At 53.3% G+C, this 22039-nt stretch overlaps 1 protein-coding gene across 5 annotated transcripts; it reads left to right on the forward strand.

The window, feature by feature from the left end:
• The first annotated feature begins 1066 nt into the window (after positions 1-1066).
• On the forward strand, positions 1067-22039 carry ARHGEF40 (Rho guanine nucleotide exchange factor 40). Of its 5 annotated transcripts, none has more exons than XM_024761277.1 (24): positions 1067-1126; positions 3692-3889; positions 4510-5761; positions 5908-6075; positions 6209-6329; positions 6892-6988; positions 7099-7179; positions 7312-7428; positions 11671-11766; positions 11872-11987; positions 12363-12489; positions 14114-14236; positions 14338-14481; positions 14973-15583; positions 15710-15944; positions 16306-16392; positions 16994-17209; positions 17926-18096; positions 18903-19080; positions 19852-19956; positions 20188-20331; positions 20839-20969; positions 21348-21392; positions 21513-22039. In XM_024761277.1, the coding sequence occupies exons 1-23, from the start codon at positions 1124-1126 to the stop codon at positions 21387-21389; spliced, it is 4563 nt and encodes a 1520-aa protein (XP_024617045.1). In that variant the 5' UTR covers positions 1067-1123; the 3' UTR covers positions 21390-21392; positions 21513-22039. The 5 variants fall into 5 exon arrangements, with proteins under 5 accessions (XP_024617045.1, XP_024617046.1, XP_024617047.1 ...); XM_024761278.1 differs by having other exon boundaries at positions 5959-6075; XM_024761279.1 differs by lacking the exon at positions 20188-20331.

Raw genomic sequence — 22039 nt, forward strand, 5'->3', positions numbered from 1 at the left:
TTGCCTTCACGTCCGTCTCTGGGGTCTATTAGGCTTTCCTATCTTCTCATAATGCCCACCCTTTAGAAGCGCCCCTCCCCACGCCCCCCACCCCTGCAGGACTTCCCGGTGCCTGCTCAGAGGAGGGGCAAGGCATCTCCCTGCTACGCCTAAGCCTCCCCCAGCCCTCCTGGGGGACCCTCGCCAGGGCTTCATTTCCCATCCAGACGCGGTGGAGGATGGGTGAGAATAGAACTTTCTTAACTAGCCTACCCCCTTTGTCTACTGCGTCAGACAGCCATCCCCGCCGCCAAGAGCCTTAGCGGCGCTGGGAGACTCTCTTTCGCCACCCCATAAGAAGGAAGGGTCTGGTATCCAGCACCGGATAGTGGGGCTGAACGGGGGGTCTGGTGCCTTCCCTCCGCTAGCTAAGGGAGATATAGGGGATGCGGAGGGGAAGGGGCAGTGAGGAAAGAACTCAGAAAACGTCCACCGAAGCGCACGCCCCTGCAGGAGGATCCTGATCCCGGGACCCTGCGCGCATTCAGCCTCGACACCCACCCCCCTCCCCAGGCCTTCATCGCTCCCTAATTCCCCCACGCCTCCGCCCTCCCCAGGCCGCACAGAGGAGCCCATTGTCGGAGCCCGAAGGCTCGAGGCCCGAGGAGATGGGAGGGGAAGGAGGAAGGCGGGCAAGGCCCTGGAGAGTGGGAGGAATCCCCCGATTTTCCTGCCCTCGGCTCCACGGGAAGAGGGCAGGGGTTTTGGGGGGAGGTCTCTTCTGAGCCCCAGGTGCTGCCAAAGTCTGGCAATGGAGGGGTGAAGAGGTTCCCAGGCGAGTTGGAGTCAGGAGGCTTCCGGCCATCAAACGACTCCAGTCCTAGGCTGGGGACCCCACGGATTTCATGCACGCCCCAGCCTCTGGACTGTCCCTTGCGGAGACTAAACTGATCCCGTAGGGAGCTAGGCGGTGGCGGGAAAAGAGGGGCGTCCTCGGCGGGACGGGCCTCCGAGGGTCAGGGTCGGGGCTACCGGCTGGAGGGCGGGGAGAAGGAAGAAGAGGGTTGCGGGAGAAAAAAAAAGGCGGGGGCGCGCCCGGCCCCGCCCGCCTGCCCGAGCGTCGGACGCGGCCCCGAGCCGAGCCATGGTGAGTCCCGCGTCGCAACCCGGTGTCCCCTCCGCCTTCCCGCAGCCCGCTGTGGATCGCCAGCCCCCAGCTGGGTGCCTCTCGCTCCTGCTTGGAACTCTTGAGCGCTCCTGGGACTCTCCTCCCTCCCATCCCCCCTTCTTTTCTTTGATCTGTCTGTCTGCCCCACTGTCTGGCTCTGTCCCCACTGGGTATTGCCCTCACTCCTTTCTTCCTCCTCTTCTCCGCCCCTTCCCCCAACCTCCCTTAGGTCTCTCCCTCTAATCCACACACCTCCCCTCGCCCTCCTCTGTCCCGACCTGTGCCTTCCTTTGCAGGATCTTCCCTCCCCCTCCCGGTCCCAGCTCCTTACCCGCGGGAGACCCCTGCGGGATTGGGCTGCAGCGGCCCTGGCAGGGGCCCGGGCTCGGGTCATGAGAACTGACCTGCCTGGCACCACCATTTTCCATCCCAGTCCCCAGCCCGGTGAGCCGGGCCCACCCATCCGGCCCTGGGGGACCGGCCACAGCTGTGGCTGGGCTGGGGCCAGGGACCTGGGCAAAAAGGGAAATTCCCGCGGAGAAAGAGAGGCTGCCTCAGAGTGGTGGACAGAGTGGGGAGGGGGCTCACAGTGCCCGGGGGCGTGACGCTGCCAGAGGCGACACGAGATGCGGTGCTGGGGGAGAGGAGTGCCCCCGAGCTCACGCTGCAGGGAACAGAAACACTGTCCCAGAGCATTCCCGCTGCAGAGGGGAAGGGACACCGGCAGGAGCTCCCTGCCGCGGGTTGGGGACCCTGGCAGCAGCAACTCAGGGCACAGGAAGCAGGAGGGCGCTGTTAAGGGACGTCCATGCCAACAGGAGTGGACACTATCCTGTGAACTCTCGCTCCAAAAGTACTCTCTGAAGAGTAATTGCAGGTGTGGGCACTGCCAGGGAGAGCGCCCACTGCGGGAGGGATGGGGGGGCACGGCCAACGGGGCGCTCACCGCAGGGAACGGAGGAGGGGGAGAGGCCCTGCCAGGGGGCGCTCACCGCAGGGTGGAGAGGGGGAGGAGAACAACCGGGGCTGCTCCTCTACAGAAGGAAGGGCACCCTCTGGCAGGGAGGCTGGAACAAGAAGAAAGAGGAACTGGGCCAGGGAGAGCTGACTCAGTCTCTCTGGTCTCCTCTTTGGTCCGGGCCGGCTGGAGGCCGGTCTCTGAGCTCCTGCCCGCCCCCTCCCACCCCAGACCCCTCCTCCCCTCCTGCCGCTGCCGTTTCCTGTGGCTGAGACTCTCACTCAGCCATGAGCTCACCGCCCCTAATGGGTTGCAGCTGCCTCGCAGCTCCAACTCTAGCTCCCCCTTCCAGGCCTCGGAGAGGACGGCCCACTCTGCCTCCCCACCGCCCATCTCCACCCTCCCCCCACCCACGCTCCCGGCGCTGGCCGGGTCCCCGGAACACTGGGGGGTCTGTCTGCTCGCCCACACACCTTGGGGCCGGGTCTCTGTGCTGACGCACTGACTGTCGGTCTCCGGAGTGGCTGCCTCGCTTCTCAGACGGTCGGGACAGGCAGGCAACACTCAGGCCTGAGAGGACTTAAAGTGAAATATGCAGTATTGTCCTCAGGGCGAAGGCGGGCGGTGGGGGCGGGTTGCAATGGGGAGTAGAGAACTAGATAAACACTTCAGCGAGCTTCCCCCTTGCCCCGTCACAGCAAAGAAATCTGATAAAAGGAATTTCACAGCCACCTTGAAAGACAAACAGGTTTGCAGAGGAATAGCCAGAGGGGTGGCTGTTTAGGGTATGAGATGGAGAAAGATATCCAACTGATTCACTTAGGGACACAAGTCTGGAGGAAGCAAGGCTGAGACTTTTGAGATAGTGGCTCCGGATGGAGGTTGGTGGAGAGGCCCTACAGGAGTCAGAAAATATTTCAGCTCCAATACATACCAGCAAGGCCTCCTCCTCCCTTCCCTACAAGTTCCCTTTGTGACTTTTTCCTCTTTCAACTGTCCCCACCCAAGTCTTTGTAACCCAATCCCACATGCTCCGGGAATGGGTGATTGCTTTAGAGCCACTCTGGGAGAGGATGAGGGGTGCTCGAAAGACTCAAGACAGATAGCCCTTCAGTCCTCCTTCTTCCCACCCAATGAACATCTCTAGCATATGATTGTTCATGGGTGGTGGCACCTCTACTTAAGACGGGGGTCTCTGTGGGAGGCCCTGAGAAGAGGGACTGGCAGGAGGGCTGTGTAAAAGGGCTCCACCCTCCAGAGCTCTCAGCCATCAGTGACTTCCCTGATGGCCCAGGGGCCCATCTCTTCCTGAGGAGGGCCTATGCAATCCTTGCAATTTAGAAGAACCAGGCGCAGCCCTAATCAAAGTCCTTCACAAGAGTCTCCTCAGATCTCCAAAGCCAGCGTCTCAGAGTATACTGCTAGGGCTGTGCACTCCGACTGGGCCAGCCCCACTCCCATCTCATTCAGCCAGCATTTCCTGTCGTTTCTCGGCACACACTCTGTATGTGATGGGGCCCCTGGGGGACACAGTCAGCCTCCAGGGGGATCTCTAGGGATCTGCAGCCTGGTCTTGTCTCTCCCAGGAGCCTGAGCCAGTAGAGGACTGTGTGCAGAGTACTTTGGCTGCCCTGTACCCACCTTTTGAGGCAACAGCCCCTACACTGTTGGGCCAGGTGTTCCAGGTGGTGGAGAGGACTTATCGAGAGGATGCGCTGAGGTACACGCTGGACTTCCTGGTGCCCGCCAAGCACCTGCTTGCCAAGGTCCAGCAGGAAGCCTGTGTGAGTGAATGCATCCCTGTTCTATCTCCCCTAAGAGCCACTACCTCACCCGAGACACCAGTCAGACTGACTAATTTCCCCTCACCCAGAGACATCGCCTCCCCTGATACTGGTCCCCCCATAGGCACGTGCCATTAGCATGCTAACACATAGACACTCATCTTCCCCAAATACTGACCCCTTAGAAACATCAGCTCCCAAAGACCCTGACCCTCCAGACCCAATTCCAGACATTCCCTCCTCATATCAAGTTTTCAAGATACTAACTCCCCCAGAAATGACTCAACAGAGTCACTTCTACAGATATAAAGAACTTACAAGAGTCTCCGGCTCCTCCAAGACAATGGCATCTGCTGACCATGTCTTTATACTGACTCAGTTCTTACTCTCCCACTCATGGAACTGGCTTCCTGGAGAAGCTTCCCACCACCAGAAAACTGATCAGTCCCAATCCTTTCCTCTGTCACATGCACACCCCGAGATATCTCCTCCCGCTCCCCTGGGGTTATAACCCACCAGGCATAAGGCCACTCCTGCCTAGGGTAGCCCTATTCTAACTGCCCCCTCCTGCTGGTTTCATCAGCAGAGGCCTGAGCACAGCCTGCCACCTCTCTCCCCAGGCCCAGTACAGCGGTTTCCTCTTCTTCCACGAGGGCTGGCCCCTCTGCCTGCACGAGCAGGTGGTGGTGCAGCTAGCAGCACTCCCCTGGCAGCTGCTGCGCCCAGGAGACTTCTACCTGCAAGTGGTGCCCTCAGCAGCCCAAGCGCCCCGCCTGGCACTCAAGTGCCTGGCCCCAGGGGGTGGGCGAGTGCAGGAACTGCCTGTGCCCAATGAGGCTTGTGCTTACCTCTTCACACCTGAGTGGCTACAAGGCATCAATAAGGACAGGCCAACAGGTCGCCTCAGCACCTGCCTTCTGTCTGCACCGTCTGGGATTCAGCGACTGCCCTGGGCCGAGCTCATCTGCCCTCGATTTGTACACAAAGGGGGCCTCATGGTTGGACATCGGCCAAGCACACTTCCCCCAGAAGTGCCCTCCGGCCCCCCAGGGCTCCCCAGCCCTCCACTCCCTGAGGAGGCCCTGGGTACTCGGAGTCCCGGGGATGGGCACAATGCCCCTGCTGAAGGACCTGAGGGTGAGTACGTGGAGCTGCTGGAGGTGACGCTGCCTGTGAGGGGGAGCCCCACGGACGCTGACGGCTCCTCGGGCCTGCCCAGGACCCGGACGGTACCCACACGCAAGGGTGCTGGGGGGAAGGGCCGGCATCGGAGACACCGGGCGTGGATGCACCAGAAGGGCCTGGGGCCTCGGGACCAGGACGGAGCCCGCCCACCGGGTGAGGGGAGCAGCACTGGAGCCTCCCCTGCGTGTCCCCCGGGAGCCGAGGCTGAGGCTCTCCCTGAGGCAGCAGCCCTGGAGGTGTCTGAGCCCCCAGCAGAGGCGCTGGGGGAAGCCTCTGAGTTTTGCCCCCTGAGGCCAGGGGAGGTCGGAGGAGGAGCAGGCCAGGGGGCTGAAGGGCCACCCGGTACCCCTCGGAGAGCAGGCAAAGGAAACAGGAGAAAGAAGCGAGCTGCAGGCAGAGGGGCTCTTAACCGAGGAGGAGACAGTGCCCCACTGAGCCCCGGGGACAAGGAAGAGACCAGCCACCAGGAAGCCCTTGTCAGTCCGCCCCCACCAAGTGAACACGAGCTTCCAGGATGTGGCCCAGTTAAGGAGGAGCACGAAGGCTCGGGGAAGCCAGACCCTGAGCCGAGAGAGGAGCTCAAACCAGCAGACGAAGAAGAGCCTCGGCCCCCAGAAGCCTGTGGGCCTGTAGAAGAGAGGGCCAGAGAAAGAGAGCTGGAGGGGCCGAGGCTGGTACGCGTGGCAGGTGAGATGACACCGAGGCCAGTGGGGCAAGGGCCAGGGTAGGTGAGGCCTAGGGAACGGGGCTGCAGGAAGAACGGAGGTGAGGGTGGGAGCAGAGTAGCCAGACCTGTCCTCACTTCAGGCCCATAGCTCTGCCTGTGCCTGCAGGGCCCAGCAATCCAGAAGGGCTCCTGTCTGACCCCCTGGCACCATCCCCAGAGACTGTGCAGGAAGTGAAAGGGGACAGCATCCCAGAAGAGGCCACTCCAGTCTCCAGCTCTGATGACCCTGGTGTAGCTTGGGACTTAATGTCATCTGGATGTCTCATCCTGACTGGTCAGTGGGCAGCAGTGGCTGAAGGGAAAGGGGTCGAGGAAGGAGAAGCCTCCAGGGTGGGCTGGGGAGGGAGGCAGGGTGGATGGGAGGTAGCCAAGGCCTGCCCCCAGCCGGGACCATTTTGTGTCTTCAGGAGGAGTGGATCAGAGTGGGCGAGCTCTGCTGACCATTACCCCACCGTGCCCTCCTGAGGAGCCTCCACCCTCCGAAGACGTGCTGAGCACTGCTGTTCATTACCTCCACTCACTGCTCAGGTAACTGAGGCCCAGGCTGGCAGCTTGCGTACTAACCTCCTGGGTCGTGAGCACCCTGCCCTCCTCTCTCCTCAAGACATTGACCTCTAGGATATCTACTTCTTCAACCCTCAGATTTTCAAGTCATTGCTCTCTGACCTTACCAACCCAACTTGCAGCATATCTTCATCAATCCTCAAAATCAACACTGCTGACTTTCAGTATCCTAAGATACAACCTAGTTTATCAGAACCTTGATTAGCTCATTCAACAACTCTTTCTTGAGCACCAGAACCTATTAGGCAGTATGCTAGGTGCTGGCGTTGAATTCATACCCTTCCAGAGCACAGAATTTCTAACTGTTTAATCCCTGATCCCATGACCCAGTAGCCATGTGAATATAGACTCCTAATTGCTAGGTCACTACCTCTTGGACACATGTCCGAGACTTTGACACTTTGCCCATCGCCAGGAACTAACTTCTCCTGAGGATGAGTAACATTAACACACACACACGCACACACACACATACACACACACACACACACACACACACACACACACACAACCTCTGCCCCCACAGGCCTGACCTACAGGTACTGGGGCTGTCCGTCCTGCTGGACCTTCGCAAGGCACCCGCACTGCCTCCAGCACTCATTCCTGTCCTGAGTCAACTTCAGGTAAGCAACCTCTTGAGACAAGTACTTCTTCTGGGTCCTGACTCTTCCCTAGTGGTCATTCCAGGCCACCCTGTTGCCCACAATTTAGGGTTATTCTTCTCTGCCTTCAGGACTCAGGAGACCCTCCCGTCATTCAGCGGCTGCTGCTTCTCACTCATGATGACCCTCCAACTGAACTCCATGGATTTCAGGTTTGAGCCCCTCACTCCCACCTAGTCCCCATAAGTAGTGGAGTGAGAAGAAGAGGCTGGCTGGAGCCCCAGGCCAGTCCCTGAATCCCTAGGTGCCCAGGCCAGAAACCCCCTGCCTTCACATGTCTACAGGGTGCTGAGTTGCTGTCAGAGAGTGATCTGAAAAGAGTGGCCAAGCCAGAGGAGCTGCAGTGGGACTTGGGAGGTCACAGGGACCCCTCTCCCAGCCACTGGGTAGAGACACACAAGGTAAGCTTCACCTCCCCCACTCAGGACACTGGGAGCCAGGAGTGACCCAGCAGAGGACATTCTAGGAGAGAGAGGACAGATCTGAGACATGACCAAGGGGTTGAGAAAAAGTGGTTTCCCTTCCATTTAGTTCAATAAATATTTATGGTTCACAATTCAACAAGTGTTTATGAGCAAATTCAATTCAACAAGTATTTATGAGCAAAAGACTGTGCATGTGCCCTGGGCTACCAGGGAGATGAGACGAGTATGTTAAATAGATTCTTTCTTTTTCCTTCTAGTTTTGAGATATAATTGAACAAGCACTTAACAAGTTTGAGGTGTATAACATAATGATTTGACGTACCTACAATCATGAAGTGGCTACCACTAGTTTAGTGAACAGCCATCATCTCCTATAGATACAAAATTAAAGAAATAGGAAAAAATTTTTTTTCCTTGTAATGGGAACTCTTAGGATTTACTCTTAACAACTTTCATATATAACATACAGCAGAGTTAATTATATTAATATTTATCATGTTGTACATCACATCCCTAGTGCTTACCTGTCTTATAACTGGAAATTTGACTATCTTCATCCAATTCCCCCTCCCTCTCATCTCCTGCCTCTGGTAACCACAAATCTGATCTCTTTTTCTATGAGTTTGTTTTGTTTGTTTGTTTTTGAGGTATAATTGACCTACAACACTATGTTACTTCTTGGTACACAACATAGTGATTCAATATTTCTATGCATTTCACCATAATGTCTAGTTGTCATCTGTCACCATACAAAGATATCACATAATTATTGACTCTATTCCCCACATTGTACATTTTATACCCGTCGCTCATTTATTTTGCAACTGGAAGTTTGTATGTCTTGATCTCCCTTACCTATTTCTCTCCTCTCCTCACCCCCCTCCCCTCTGGCAACCATCCGTTTGTTCATCCGTTTGTTTCTTCTCTCTCTATAACTCTGCTTCTGGTTTTTTTTTTTTTTTTCTGCTTCTGTTTTGTTATGTTTGTTCACTTGTTTTTAAGATTCCAAATACAAGTGAAATTATACAGTATTTGTTTTTCTCTGTCTGACTTATTTCACTTAGCATAATACCCTCTAGTCCATCCATGTTGTCACAAATTCTTTTTTATGGCTGAGTAATATTCCATTGTACGTATATACCACATATTCATTTTTTATTCATTCTTTTTTATGGCTGAGTAATATTCCATTGTATGTATATACCACATATTCTTTAGCCATTCATCTATTGATGGGAACTTAAGTTGCTTCCGTAACTTGGCTATTGTAGATAATGCTGCAATTAACACAGAGATGCATATATCTTTTCTAATTAGTGTTTTCACTTTCTTGGGATAAATACCCAGGAGTGGAATTGCTGGATCGTATGGTAGTTCTATTTTTAATTTTTTGAGGAATATCCATACTGTTGTCCATAGTGGCTGCACCAATTTACATTCCCACCAACAGTGCATGAGGGTTCCCTTTTCTGCACATCCTCACCTACACTTGTTATTCTGACAGGTGTGAGGTGATATCTCATTGTGGTTTTCATTTGCATTTTCCTGATGATTAGTAATGCTGAGCATCTTTTCATGTGCCTGTTGGCCATCTGTATGTCTTCTTTGGAAAAAGGTTTATTCAGATCCTTGGCCCATTTTTTCATTGGGTTGTTTGGTTTTTTTTGATGTTGAGTTGTGTGAGTTCTTTGTATATTTTGGATATTAACCCCTTATAAGATATATCATTTGCAAATATCTTCTCCCATTCAGTAGGCAGTATTTTCATTTTGTTGATGGTTCCTTCGCTGTGCAAAAGCATTTTAGTTATATGTAGTCCCATTTGCTTATTTTTGCTTTTGTTTCCCTCGCATAAAGAGAAGTCTCAAAAAAAATATTACTGGGCTTCCCTGGTGGTGCAGTGGTTGAGAGTCCACCTACCGATGCAGGGGACACGGATTTGTGCCCCAGTCTGGGAAGATCCCACATGCCGCGGAGCGGCTGGGCTCGTGAGCCATGGCCGCTGAGCCTGTGCGTCCAGAGCCTGTGCTCCGCAATGGGAGAGGCCACAACAGTGAGAGGCCCATGTACAGCAAAAAAAATTACTAAGACAGATGTGAAAGAGTGTATTGCCTATGTTTTCTCCTAGAAGTTTTATGGTTTCAGGTCTTACATTCAAGTCTTTAATCCATTTAGAATTTATCTTTGTGCATGGTGTGAAAAAGTAGTCCAGTTTGATTCTTTTGCATGTAGCTGTCCAGTATTCCCAATACCATTTATTGCCAAGGTGGTCTTTTCCCATTGTATATTCTTGCCTCCTTTGTCATAGATTAATTGACCATATGTGTGTGGATTCATTTCTGGGTTCCCTATTCTGTTCCACTGATCTATGTGTCTGTTTTTGTGCCAGTATCATACTGTTTTGATTACTGTAGCTTTGTAGTATAGTTTGAAATCAGGGAGCATGATACCTCCCTTGACTTTGTTCTTTGTCAAGATTGTTTTGGCTATTCAGGGTCTTTTGTATTTCCATACAAATTTTATAACTATTTGTTCTAGTTCTGTGAAAATGCCATTGATATTTTGATAGGGATTGCCTTGAATCTGTAATTGCCTTGGGTAGTATGGACATTTTAACAATAATAATTCTTCCAGTCCATAAGCACGGTATATCTCTCCATCTGTTTGTGTCATCTTCAATTTCTTTCATCACTGTGTTATAGTTTTCCAAGTACAGGTCTTTTACCTCCTTAGTTAGGTTTATTCCTAGGTATTTTATTCTTTTTGATGCAATTGTAAATGGAATTGTTTTCTTAATTTCTCTTTCTGATAGTCAAGTATTAGTGTATAAAAATGCAACAGATTTCTATATATAGATTTTGTATCCTGCAACTTTACTGAATTCATTGGTGAGATCTAGTATTTTTTGGTGGTGTCTCTAGGATTTTTTATGTATAGTATCATCTCATCTGCAAACAGTAACCATTTTACTTCTTCCTTTTCAATTTGGATGCCTTTTATTTCTTTTTCTTCTCTGATTGCTGTGGCTAGGACTTCCAAAACTATGTTGAATCAAAGTGGTGAGAGTGGGCATCCTTGTCTTATTCCTGATCTTAAAGGAAATGCTTTCAGCTTTTCATCATTGAGGATGATGTTAGCTGTGGGTTTATTGCAAGTGGCCTTTATTATGTTGAGGTATGTCCCCTCTTTACCCACCTTGTTGAGAGTTTTCATCATAAGTGGATGCTGAATATTGTGAAAAATTTTCTCCACGTCTATCAAGATGATCGTGTGATTTTTATCCTACATTTTGTTAACATGGGGTATCACGTTGATCAGTTTGCAGATGTTGAACCATCCTTGCATATCTGGAATAAATTCCACTTGATCGTGGTGTATGATTCTTTTAATGTACTGTTGGATTTGGTTTGCTGGTATTTTGTTGAGTGTTTTTACATCTATGTTTATCAGTGATATTGGCCTGTAATTTTCTCTTTTTGCAATTCTTAATATGACATTAAACAGCATATCATTTTTGGTGGATGATAAGTCCGAAACCACTGGAGAAGAGTGCAAAATAGTATCACTGGGGTTCTAGAAAGAGCTGAGAGTCAGAGAGGCTGGTTCTGGTTCCATGTGGCCTTGAGCAAGGTAATGTACCTTACTTCCGGAGATGGTGCCTTTCCGTACCTGCTCCCTGCACCAGCATTCCAGCCTCAAGATCGTTGCCCTCACAGTACAGCAACTGTGACATAATCTCTGATTCTGTGAATCTAAATTCTGTGAGTATTCAAGAAAAGAGGTATGAGCATGATCTGAGGCAAGTATTAAAGGGGGTCTGTAACATGGTCTCTAAGCTGTGGATCAAAGGGGAAGTGCATCTGAAGAGGCAGAGAAAAGGGTTTTATAGGGTCAAGAGCCAGTGCAGATGAGGGAAAGGAGATTCATGTTTACTAAGGTGTAAAATGTGCCAGGCCCATGATAGCTGCTTACCTACCATCATCTCTTTAAACCTTTAAATCCAGTGTGTCTTATCATGGCTTTACAGTTGAGGAAACTGAGGTTCAGGGAGGTTTCTGGACCTGCCTAAGGTCATACAATTAGTAAGCGACAAAGTCAGGAACTGAACCCAGCATTGCCCCCATAAAAGTCTCTGGGGTTGCCCCTCCTCCACCCTAGGGCTTAGGCCCCTCATCCTGAACTCTGTCCCTGGACTCCATTCCTGTGTGTTTGTCTCAGGAAGTGGAAAGGTTGTGCCGCCTGTGCCGAGGTGTGCTGGGCTCTGTACGGCGAGCCATTGAGGAGCTAGAGAGAGCAGCAGATCCAGAGGGAGAGGTAGGAAATGAGATGGGACAAAAGGGGATGAGGTGGGGATGGGGCTGGGCTGAGCTGAGGACCTCCTTGTGGAACCCCAACTGTCAACTTCTCCCTGGCCCCCAGGAGGCGGCAGGAATGCCTGAGCCCCTACAGAAGGTACTGGCAGATCCCCGACTGACGGAGCTGCAGAGGGATGGGGGAGCCATCCTGATGAGGCTGCGCTCCACCCACAGCAGCAAGTACGAGGGATGGGTGTGTGGGTGCAGGTGGACATGGAGGATGGAGACACAGCAGAGGGCCGCCAATTCACCTTAGCTGCCAGATAATTCTTACTAAGCATGTATCTGGACAAGATATGCTTCTCCACTTATCTCATAACTCTCACAACATCCCTAGGTGCTAGATATGATTATCAATGGGGATTTGGAGGAGCAGAAATGTTTAATGTCTTGGCCAAGGTTGGTCAGTAAATGGAAGAGTAAGGATTCAGATCCAGGCCCATACTGTGACCCAGGATGCTGTGCCACCCCTCACTTGGGATGCAAGGATGGGATGGGGTTGCGGGGCAGGCTTGACAAAGGCAGTGGTTCATTCTGCCCCCCCTCCCTACCCAGGCTGGAGGGCCCAGGCCCAGCTACACTGTATCAGGAGGTGGACGAAGCCATTCACCAGCTCGTGCGCCTTTCCAACCTACACGTGCAACAGCAGGAGCAGCGGCAACGCTTGCACCGACTCCAGCAGGTGAGCCAGGACCTCCTCCCCCATGCTTCTTAACTCCACCTGGGGGCCTGGCCTCCAGCACCCTTTTCCCACTGATAACTTACAGCTGATGGTGTTCTCCTAACCTGGCTTGGTCCCACGGCCCTCCCTCTCTCCTCATCTCCCCTGGAAGTTGATCACGGTCAGTGTGAGATTCAACAAGAGGGAGATAGCATCTCAGCCCCCGCAAAGAAGAGAAGCCAGATCTCCCCCTCCCACTGCTGATGTTTGATCAAGGATCCTTAGAGATTGTGAGAGATGCTTAGGTGCCCTAGGGGATTCTGGGAAGAGCCGACTGATTCTGAGTTCCTACCTCCTTAGCTTAAAAGCAACAAATGTCTATCGATACCAGCTCCCCCCACCCCTTATGCAATGTCATCCCCAAACCTGGGGACGGAAAGGTCCCATCTCCCTCCACCTTGGAAGGAGAGGACAATGGAAACTGCTAAAGGACTTGGAAACCAAGGCCCCTTTGTGGGAAAGATTCAGGAATAAAGCTGGCTTCTCTGAGCCTTGATTCTTTTCTCCTGGGGTTAAGAACTCCATAGGGATTTGCTCTCCACCCTACCTTGTGGGATAGCAGGGGCACTGCAATCTGATTGCTCCTCCATAGCTCCTAAGTGTGGTAAGTGAACACCTTGTGGACCTGCATGTGGCCTCAGGGGAAAGGTCATCTCAGGGTCAGTGTTAAAGTAGGGTGGGGGCAGGGCTCTCTGTTCCTGAGATTTCTGCGTATTTAGCTTCCTCCATCCCAACATCCAAAGGTTTGTATCTCCTGTTTGTTTATTAGCTGTTTTCCCACTGTGTAAAAACTATTAGCACACAGGATTTGGAGTCTAAAGTGTTCAGCTTGAGTTCTTCTCTGCTAGGAGTGAGATATTGGACGAGTCTGGAAGCATCTCTGAGTTCCCAAGTCCTCATCTGCAGAATGGGGGTGATAGTAAGGCTTACTTCACAAGGGTGTTCGGGTGATCAAATGATTTCAGCAAAGGACTGTAGAAGTGTTTATTGTTGGCATGGGTTATTGGGAACATTCTCAAACTTCCCGTCCTCAGGCTGTCTCGCCCCAGATTCCAACCTTTCTTCAGAGGGAAGAATTACCATCCCTTTTTGGTCAGATATCCCAGAACCAACACGAGAGTCCCTAGAGCCCCATAATAGGCAACTGGAGCTACACACACACACACACACACACACACACACACACACACACGCACCTGGGGTGTCTCTCCAAGCCTGGTCCCTGTCACTAGGCTCTATGAATGTGAAATTTCTCCTGGCCCTCGTGCCTCTGGCTCACCCCAGTTTCATCTATTTCACCTGGAGGCATAGCCCTGGAACCCTAGCATGCCTCTCTCAGTGCTTCCTGCCAGCCCAGCCTCCCCTTCAACTGGTGTTTACAAAGATGGCTTACTCACTTTACTTGACCCTTGTGGAAACTACCACCATTCCCTGTTATCATTTCCACTTTACAGCTGAGATGAAATGGTTTCCCCCAAGGTTCTACAGGGTGGGGCGGTGGGGTCAGAGCTGGATCTCAGCTTTCCTTTCCACTGCACGGCCCCTTCTTCCTCATGGCCCTGCTCTCCCACCCTGTCTGCCCCAGGTGCTGCAGTGGCTCTCAGGCCCGGGGGAGGAGCAGCTGGTGAGCTTTGCTGTGCCCGGGGACTCCCTGTCTGCCCTGCAGGAGACAGAGCTACGATTCCGGGCTTTCAGTGCTGAGGTTCAGGTGAGAAGCGGGAGAGGGGCAGGTGAGAGGAAACACGCGGGGAGGGAAGGGGAGACTGACTGGACTGAGGGCCAGGTCTGAGAGCAGCCTCCCTTCTCCAGGAGCACCTGGCTCAGGCGAGGGAGGCCCTGGCCCTGGAGGAGGACCCTGCCTCCCAGAAGGTTCTGGATATCTTTGAACAGCGCCTGGAGCAGGTTGAGAGTGGCCTCCACCGGGCTCTGCGGCTACAGCGCTTCTTCCAGCAGGTATGTGCTGAGCCTCTTCTTCTATGCCCACCACTGCCTTTCTTCTGCCTGGAGAAGCTGATCGGGTAGTTGTTAGAAGCAGGGACTTAGGAGGCCGTCTCCTGGGCTTTGACTCTTGGCTCTGCCACCTACTTGATGCATGACTTGGGACAGGATACTAAACCTGAGTGTGCCTCGTGGCACCTACCTTACAGGGCTGAGTGAGGATTACGTAAGCAGTATGTAACAGGTACTTAGCACAGAGTCTGCCACTTGTAAATTCTGTGTAAGTATCGGCCATCCTTTCGTCTAGGCCCCTCTGTCTCCATACCAGCTCAGAGTGACACGCTAGGCCATGATGCCGGGACAGTGAGGGGAGGTGTTCTAAGAGGACTGGGGTGTGGTGGGCCTTGGGAAGCCATCAGCGAAGGAGGACAGGAGCTGTCATCGGGCAGTGTGTGGGAGTGGGCTACTCCTTCCCCTCGCCACTCCCCACCCCTTTGGTCTTGTAGGCACATGAATGGGTGGACGAAGGTTCCACGAGGCTAGCAGGAGCTGGGCCGGGGCGGGAAGCAGTGCTGGCAGCCCTGGCCCTGCGGCGCACCCCGGAGCCCAGCGCTGGCACCTTCCAGGAGATGCGGGCCCTGGCCCTGGACCTGGGCAGCCCGGCGGCTCTGCGAGAGTGGGGCCGCTGCCGGGCCCGCTGCCAAGAGCTGGAGAAGAGGGTTCAGCAACAGCTGGGAGCGGAGGCGAGTCCACGGGGCCACCGGCGACGACGGGCAGACAGTGCCAGCAGTGGAGGGGCTCAGCGGGGCTCCCACAGCCCCTCACCCAGCCTCCGTTCCCTGCTGCTCCCCAGCAGTCCCGGGCCGCGGGCAGCCCCGTCCCACTGCTCCCTGGCGCCCTGTGGGGAGGACTATGAAGACGAGGGCCCCAAGCTGGCTCCGGAAGCAGAGGGCAGACCGCCGAGGACCGTGCTGATCCGAGGCCTGGAGGTCACCAGTACGGAGGTGGTAGACAGGACGTGCTCACCCCGGGAACACGTGCTGCTGGGCCGGGCCGGGGGCCCAGAAGGGCCCTGGGGAGTAGGCACCCCCCGGATGGAGCGCAAGCGAAGCATCAGGTGAGAGCCCAGCCCAGCTGGTGCCCAAGAGGCAGGCCCAGCTGGCCCGCAGGAAAAGAATATGATACTGTTGGCATGTTCCTCCCATGCCACAACCTCCCCTGTCACTCCCCGTTGTACCTGCAGCGCCCAGCAGCGTCTGGTGTCTGAGCTGATTGCCTGTGAGCAGGAGTACGTGGCCACCTTGAGTGAGCCAGTGCCACCCGCTGGGCCGGAGCTGACCCCTGAACTGCGGGGCACCTGGGCCGCGGCCCTGAGCGCCCGGGAGAGGCTCCGCAGTTTCCACCGGACACACTTTCTGCGGGAGCTTCAGGGCTGCGCCACCCACCCCCTGCGCATTGGGGCCTGCTTCCTTCGCCATGTGAGTCAGCCTCTGAAACTCCTTCCAGGGCTTCTCCCTTCACATGTCTCAGCCCCATCTGCTTGTCCCTCCTTCTCAGTATCCGCCCCCCGACCCCACCCACCACCAGAACGTGTGGCCCCAAACGCCAGCGCCTACTGCCGTTTGCTGGGCTCCTGGATCCACTCAGCTCATGTGTCCCCGACGTCCAGTGCTGCCCGGCCTTCGCTCTCTCCACGGGAGCCTGTCATTCCCCAAGCAGACTGAGTGTTCCCTGGTGGCCTGTCCCTCCTTCGGGCTGTACAGGATGTGGAGGAGGAAAGGGAGAGGCTTGTCTGCAGGGCCTCATTGGACATGACTTACCGCTTCCCTACCGGCACAGGGGGACCAGTTCAGCCTTTACGCCCACTATGTGAAGCACCGGCATAAACTGGAGAATGGTCTGGCTGCCCTCAGTCCCCCAACCAAGGTAACTTTTTCTCCAACCCTCATGAGAAGGGGAGGGGCCAGGAAGACCTAAAATCCACCCAACCTCAAAATCTCTCAGGGAAAAAAAGCTTTCCTGGATATACCCAGGAATGTCACCTACCAATAATCTCCCAGAATTGCTGAGGGTGGGACGAGCACTGGACTGGAAGCCAGGTGAACCCGGGTTCTTATCCAACCCACCTGAGGACTTTGGGCAATAGTATTGATTCCTCTGGGCCGCTGTTTCTTCATCTAGTGAATGGTGGCAGTATTCACTATAGCTAACTAAGAGAGTGCTGTGAGGGTCAAAAGGCCTCACATCAAAAGATGTGAAAGTGATTTCAAAAGTTAAAAGCCAGAGAATATAAGGGATTACTTGTATTCCTCTTCCACTCTCCCTCAAGATATAGAGGACAGCTGAATCTCCTGCAGCCCTCCTGTCTCCTTTCTTTCTGGGGGAAGGTTTTTCGCCTTACCTTTGGGTGTATCTGGGCTTGACCTACCCCTAAAAACCCGGAGTACCACGCATCTTCCCCGAAGGGCTCAGACCCGAACAGCTCCAGCCCCTCCCCTCATTCCTATCTATTTCCACCCCAAACTAGGGCACCATGGAAGGGGGCCCTCATCTGCCCCGGGCCCTGCAGCAGCCTCTGGAGCAGCTGGCCAGGTATGGGCGGCTCCTGGAGGAGCTCCTAAGGGAAGCTGGGCCTGAACCAAGTTCTGAGCGCCAGGCCCTTGGGGCTGCCATGCAACTGCTCCGGGAACAAGAGACCCGCGGCAAAGACCTGCTGGCTGTGGAGGCGGTGCGTGGCTGCGAGGTGAGGCCGTGGCTCCAGACACTCCAGCTCGGGCCGCCTAGCCTTGTAGCCTCAGAAGCAGTGTGGGCTGGTGACCAGAAAACTAGACTCAAGGTCAGAGGGCTCCAGGCTGTAATTTCTAACCAGCTGGATAGCTTTGGTCAAGTCACTGAACTTCACTGGGGCTCAATTTCCTCGTCTATAGATAAAGAAGCTATGTCCTGCCCAACATCCTGTGACCCTTTATCTGTCTGTGCTTTCCTACTCCTTTCCTAATTCTTCTATCTACCCTGCACTTCATCCTGTATCTCAACATTCAACATATACCTTATTCTCCTCTCCTTAGTCTCTTACCAGTCCTGAGGTTCCAGAACAGGTTGGAAACCTACCTCCTCTAGGATAGACCTCTTTCCCCTTCAGTTCTTTGCTGATTTGATTCTCTTCCTGGGGCAAAATGGTGCTTTGGTCCCCAACATGCAAAGGCTTACCCATTGGAGGCTATAAACCCTACTGTGTGATGTACCTTCTATCTTCAGAGGCAGGGCTGTGCTGCTGGGCCAGGTGTGCTGTGCATGGTGACCAGTGGATGGATTCTAGGCCAAGGGCTTCCCTGATTTCCTGACTCTGCCTGAGAACCAGTGCATTCGGCCCCTGGCCCTATAAATCCCATTTTGACTCCCCGTAAAATATACACAAAGGGCTCCGGGGCCAATGACCTTTCCTTTTGCTTTCCCCAGATAGATCTGAAGGAGCAGGGACAACTCCTGCACCGGGACCCTTTCACAGTCATCTGTGGCCGGAAAAAGTGCCTTCGCCACGTCTTTCTCTTTGAGCATCTCCTCCTGTTCAGCAAGCTCAAGGGCCCTGAGGGGGGGTCAGAGACCTTTGTTTATAAGCAGGCCTTTAAGGTACGATGCCTGGGGGTGGGGTGGGGCTGGGAAACCATGGGGATGGGACAGGGAGTCATGCTCTTCTTGGGAACGCAGGGTGTTCTGGAAATTCAATCCCAACCCAGGTTCAGAATCTATATCATCTAGAACAGGCTTTGGCCTGTAATCAAACATCAGGTTAGGGTGTCGAGGTGACAGAAGTCCCTGTCATTGGTCTCCTCCATGGGGTTCTCCTTATTTATGCAGGGGATTCATGAGGCATTCCAAACCAGAAGCGGGGTGGATCTTTCCCATTAAGAACACACATGCTTCTGAGTTAGGGATGGTCCCTGGGGGAGGAAGAGAAAGGACACTATAAATATAGCTTAACTTGACGGAACTGAGGAACCCAAGAGGTGGGAGGCCTTGCTTTAGGGAAACAGCCTTGATATCCAGATAAACATCAATAGCGGCCTCGTCCCAGATCAGGTGCTGTGGCATGACTCTTAAGAGTTTCTGACTTTGTCCCCCTACACTAGTTCCAGCAGAGTCCAGTATAGAGAAAAAAGCCTAAGTTTGGAATAACATAGCCATGAGTTTGAACTCTTTCTCCGATAAGCTATGATAAGCCCTTGGACAAGTTGCTTTGTGTGTCTGGGCACCACCCTTCTGTAAATCGTGCTTGTTATAAAGACTAAATGCAGAGCACTTGGCGCACCGTAGGTGTTGAGCAAACATTTACTAAGCATCTACCAGATGCCAGGCTAAGTGTAGTGCTTTTCCACGTGGTACCATCTAGCCAGAATGCACTCCGTCTTCACCCACTCTCCTCCGCTTTTTCTCAGACTGCTGACATGGGGCTAACAGAAAACATCGGGGACAGTGGGCTCTGCTTTGAGCTGTGGTTTCGGCGGCGGCGTGCACGAGAGGCATACACTCTGCAAGCAGCCTCACCAGAGATCAAACTGAAGTGGACGAGTTCTATTGCCCAGCTGCTGTGGAGACAGGCGGCCCACAACAAGGGTACCAGGCAGAGCTGGGAGAGGGTGTGCTTGGGATCAAGGTTATGACAGGTTAGCTGGAGAGTGTGGGGAGTGCCCAGGGGAAAGAGGGTGTAGGATGGAGAATGACGTATGAGAAGATTGAAGATCTGACGTGAGAGAGATTGCTGAGACAGAACTTAATCTAAGGTGCACTAAAAGGAAAGAGGAAGCTAGCAGATTTCAGGGAGGCAAGTGCAAACGGTTGGGCAAAAGAGAGTGAGAGGGTGCTCACCAGACCTGCCTTCCAGAACTTGATTGCTGTGTTACCAAGACTAGTTGGTTTGTTTTGTTTTGGGGGGTCTTTTGCTAGTTTTTGTTTTTAATTCTCTGAACCTCATTCCACTAATCTGAAAAATGGAAAGTAACATCTACATCTTGGTATGATAGGAAGGATTAAATAAGGTGATATATATGGAAGCACTTGATAAACTGTAAAGGTATGTAAAAACATGAGTTTTGCTCTTAACGCCCAAGATAAAGGGAAGAAGGTATTAGAAGAGAAGTTGGGGGTTTCCCTGGTGGCGCAGAGGTTGAGAGTCCGCCTGCCGATGCAGGGGACCGGAATGACAAATGGGCAGGATGCAACATATAGGATAGAAGAGACAGAAGTCTGAGGGGGAAGTCGAGGACACGATCACCATCCATGTTATAACAGTCAACAGGAAGAGTAACGAGACACCAGAGGAATGAGAGGGAGGAATGAGAGTTGGGAAGGAGCAAAGAAGTTGGTAACAGGGTCTCTGTTCCCTAGAGCTCCGAGTGCAGCAGATGGTCTCCATGGGCATTGGGAATAAACCCTTCCTGGACATCAAAGCCCTTGGGGAGCGGACGCTGAGTGCCCTGCTCACTGGAAGAGGTGAGGGCCACAGTGCTGGGGGTGGGGGGTGGCCTCCAGCAGTCAAGACCTTGAGAGTGAAAGCACAGTGAGGAGGCATGGTGAAAAGTGAGGAAAGGTCATGAGTGGATATGTCTTCCCAGAAACTGTGGGAGTGACTGGGAGGCCCTCTATGAGCTCAGGGTCATTTCAGGGAGCCAGGAGGGCTTTCCCACACCAGCACCCCACCCCTCCACCCCCCGCTCTCTGCAGCCGCCCGCACCCGGGCCTCGGTGGCCGTGTCATCTTTTGAGCATGCCGGCCCCTCCCTTCCCGGTCTTTCCCCGGGAGCCTGTTCCCTGCCTGCCCGCGTCGAGGAGGAGGCCTGGGATCTGGACGTCAAGCAAATTTCCCTGGGTGAGGCACCTCTCAAGGGGTGGCTCCCAACAGCTGGGTCATCATGGTGATGTTCAGGCTGCTTGCTGCTGAGCAATTCCTTTCTCTAGCCAAGGGGCCCAGCTGCCATGACAACTATGTACAGCTTCCCCATTGCTAAAAGAGCCTTCCATCTGGTTGCTAGGGTAATGCTTACAGCAGCCTGTTGCTAAGAAGCACTTCCTCTGTACCTCTCTCTCTCTAGCCCTCCTTGGGTTTCTATGGAAACTGCTTCAGCTTCCTGTTGTACCCTCCTGGTTCACCACGGCAATCCTTATAGTTTCCTGTCGCTTCCTCTCTGGTTGCTCTAATGATGCTGCTGACAGTTTCCTGCCTCTTGGTAGGGGGGTTCTCTTGCAACTGGATTGCTATGGTGACTTACAGCTTCCTGTTGCTCTGGAGCTTTTTCTTCCCTGATGGAGCAGCTTGGTTACTTAAGGTAATCTAGAGGGGTTCTATACCCTGCTCTCACCCTAGCTTCCCCTCCAGCCCCAGAAACATTTGCCTCTTCTGGAGATGTGTCCCCAGGACCAAGAAACAGTCCCAGCCTGCAACGCCCACACCCTGGGAGCAGCACTCCCATCCTGGCCAGTGGAGGGATCTTAGGGCTTTCCCACCAGGTAAGTCCTTGCGATAGGGCTGAGAATGGGGTAGTCTCTTCGGACACTTTCTGGGTGGGCTCTTCTGATCATTCAACCCATGAGGGGCAGGGGGACCAGTGAGCCTGTGCTCCCAGCAAGGCTACAGGTTGGAGGGATGTATTGTCCAGTATGCCCTTCTCCTCTTCCCCAGGCCTGGCTGAGAGGGCTCAAGGTCAGAAGTGAATCTTTAATCCAACAGCCTAGACTTGGATTAAATCAGCAAAATTCAGGAACGCTGGGGAGGAAAGAGCGGTGAACTAATTGACAGGCTTGGGAGAGACAGAAAGGTTATATAACCTCTCTATATAAGAGGTCATTTCTTATCCTTTAAATTCACTGCAGTTTCTCTTCCCTCAGAGTCATGCCCGAGCCCTGAGTGACCCCACCACACCTCTGTGACTGGTGAGTTGGTACCCGCTTTCTACCACATCCTACAGCCTTCCCTCTTCCCTTCCCCAGCGGCTTGGGAGTCAGCTTCTTCTCTCTCCCAACCCATCTTCCCTTTTCCTTCCTGGCTTCTAGAGAAGATCCGGAATTTGGCTACAGCCCCTCCTCTCAGCACGCTTTGGGCTGGGATGCTGGGGGGACATAGTGGAGGACTGGAAGAGCATTGAATTCCTTCCCTCTGCTTCTTGGACAGAAAGGAGGTCAAAGGACCAGTGTGTTTCCCTGCTACTGCTGTCTCTAGCTCTCCCCAGCCAGGTGCCTTCCTGCAGGAACCAGAGTGTCCACACTTGCTTGCCTTCATACCCTGGAGGTGGGGAAATTATCCCTCATCCAGTCCTTCCCCATCCGGGGCCACTGCATACTCCCAAGACACCGCACCATGTCAGCCCTTCCCCGACAGCCTGTGTTCGCCCCTTCGTCCTGCCCCCTGACCCTCCTTGAGAAGACTCATCTCTGCCAGTTCCTGGTGACTCCATTCTGGGGTGTCATAGGAAACGGAGCTATGCAAACCATTATAGAAGGGTGGGCTAGGGAACTGCAAACTTTATATATGTAATAACTATTATTTTAATACTATTGTTATATTAAATATATTTACTCAC

The sequence above is a fragment of the Neophocaena asiaeorientalis genome, unplaced genomic scaffold (genome assembly GCF_003031525.2).
Source record: "Neophocaena asiaeorientalis asiaeorientalis breed wild unplaced genomic scaffold, Neophocaena_asiaeorientalis_V1.1 scaffold95, whole genome shotgun sequence".
In the NCBI taxonomy this organism is placed as follows: domain Eukaryota; kingdom Metazoa; phylum Chordata; class Mammalia; order Artiodactyla; family Phocoenidae; genus Neophocaena; species Neophocaena asiaeorientalis.

Excerpts from the sequence above, each read along its gene's own strand:
- ARHGEF40 (XM_024761277.1), top strand. Across the intron at positions 15,945-16,305 it reads GGGCCTGCTTCCTTCGCCAT|GGGGACCAGTTCAGCCTTTA; the intron begins GTGAGTCAGCCT and ends CTACCGGCACAG. Across the intron at positions 19,081-19,851 it reads ACAGGCGGCCCACAACAAGG|AGCTCCGAGTGCAGCAGATG; the intron begins GTACCAGGCAGA and ends TCTGTTCCCTAG.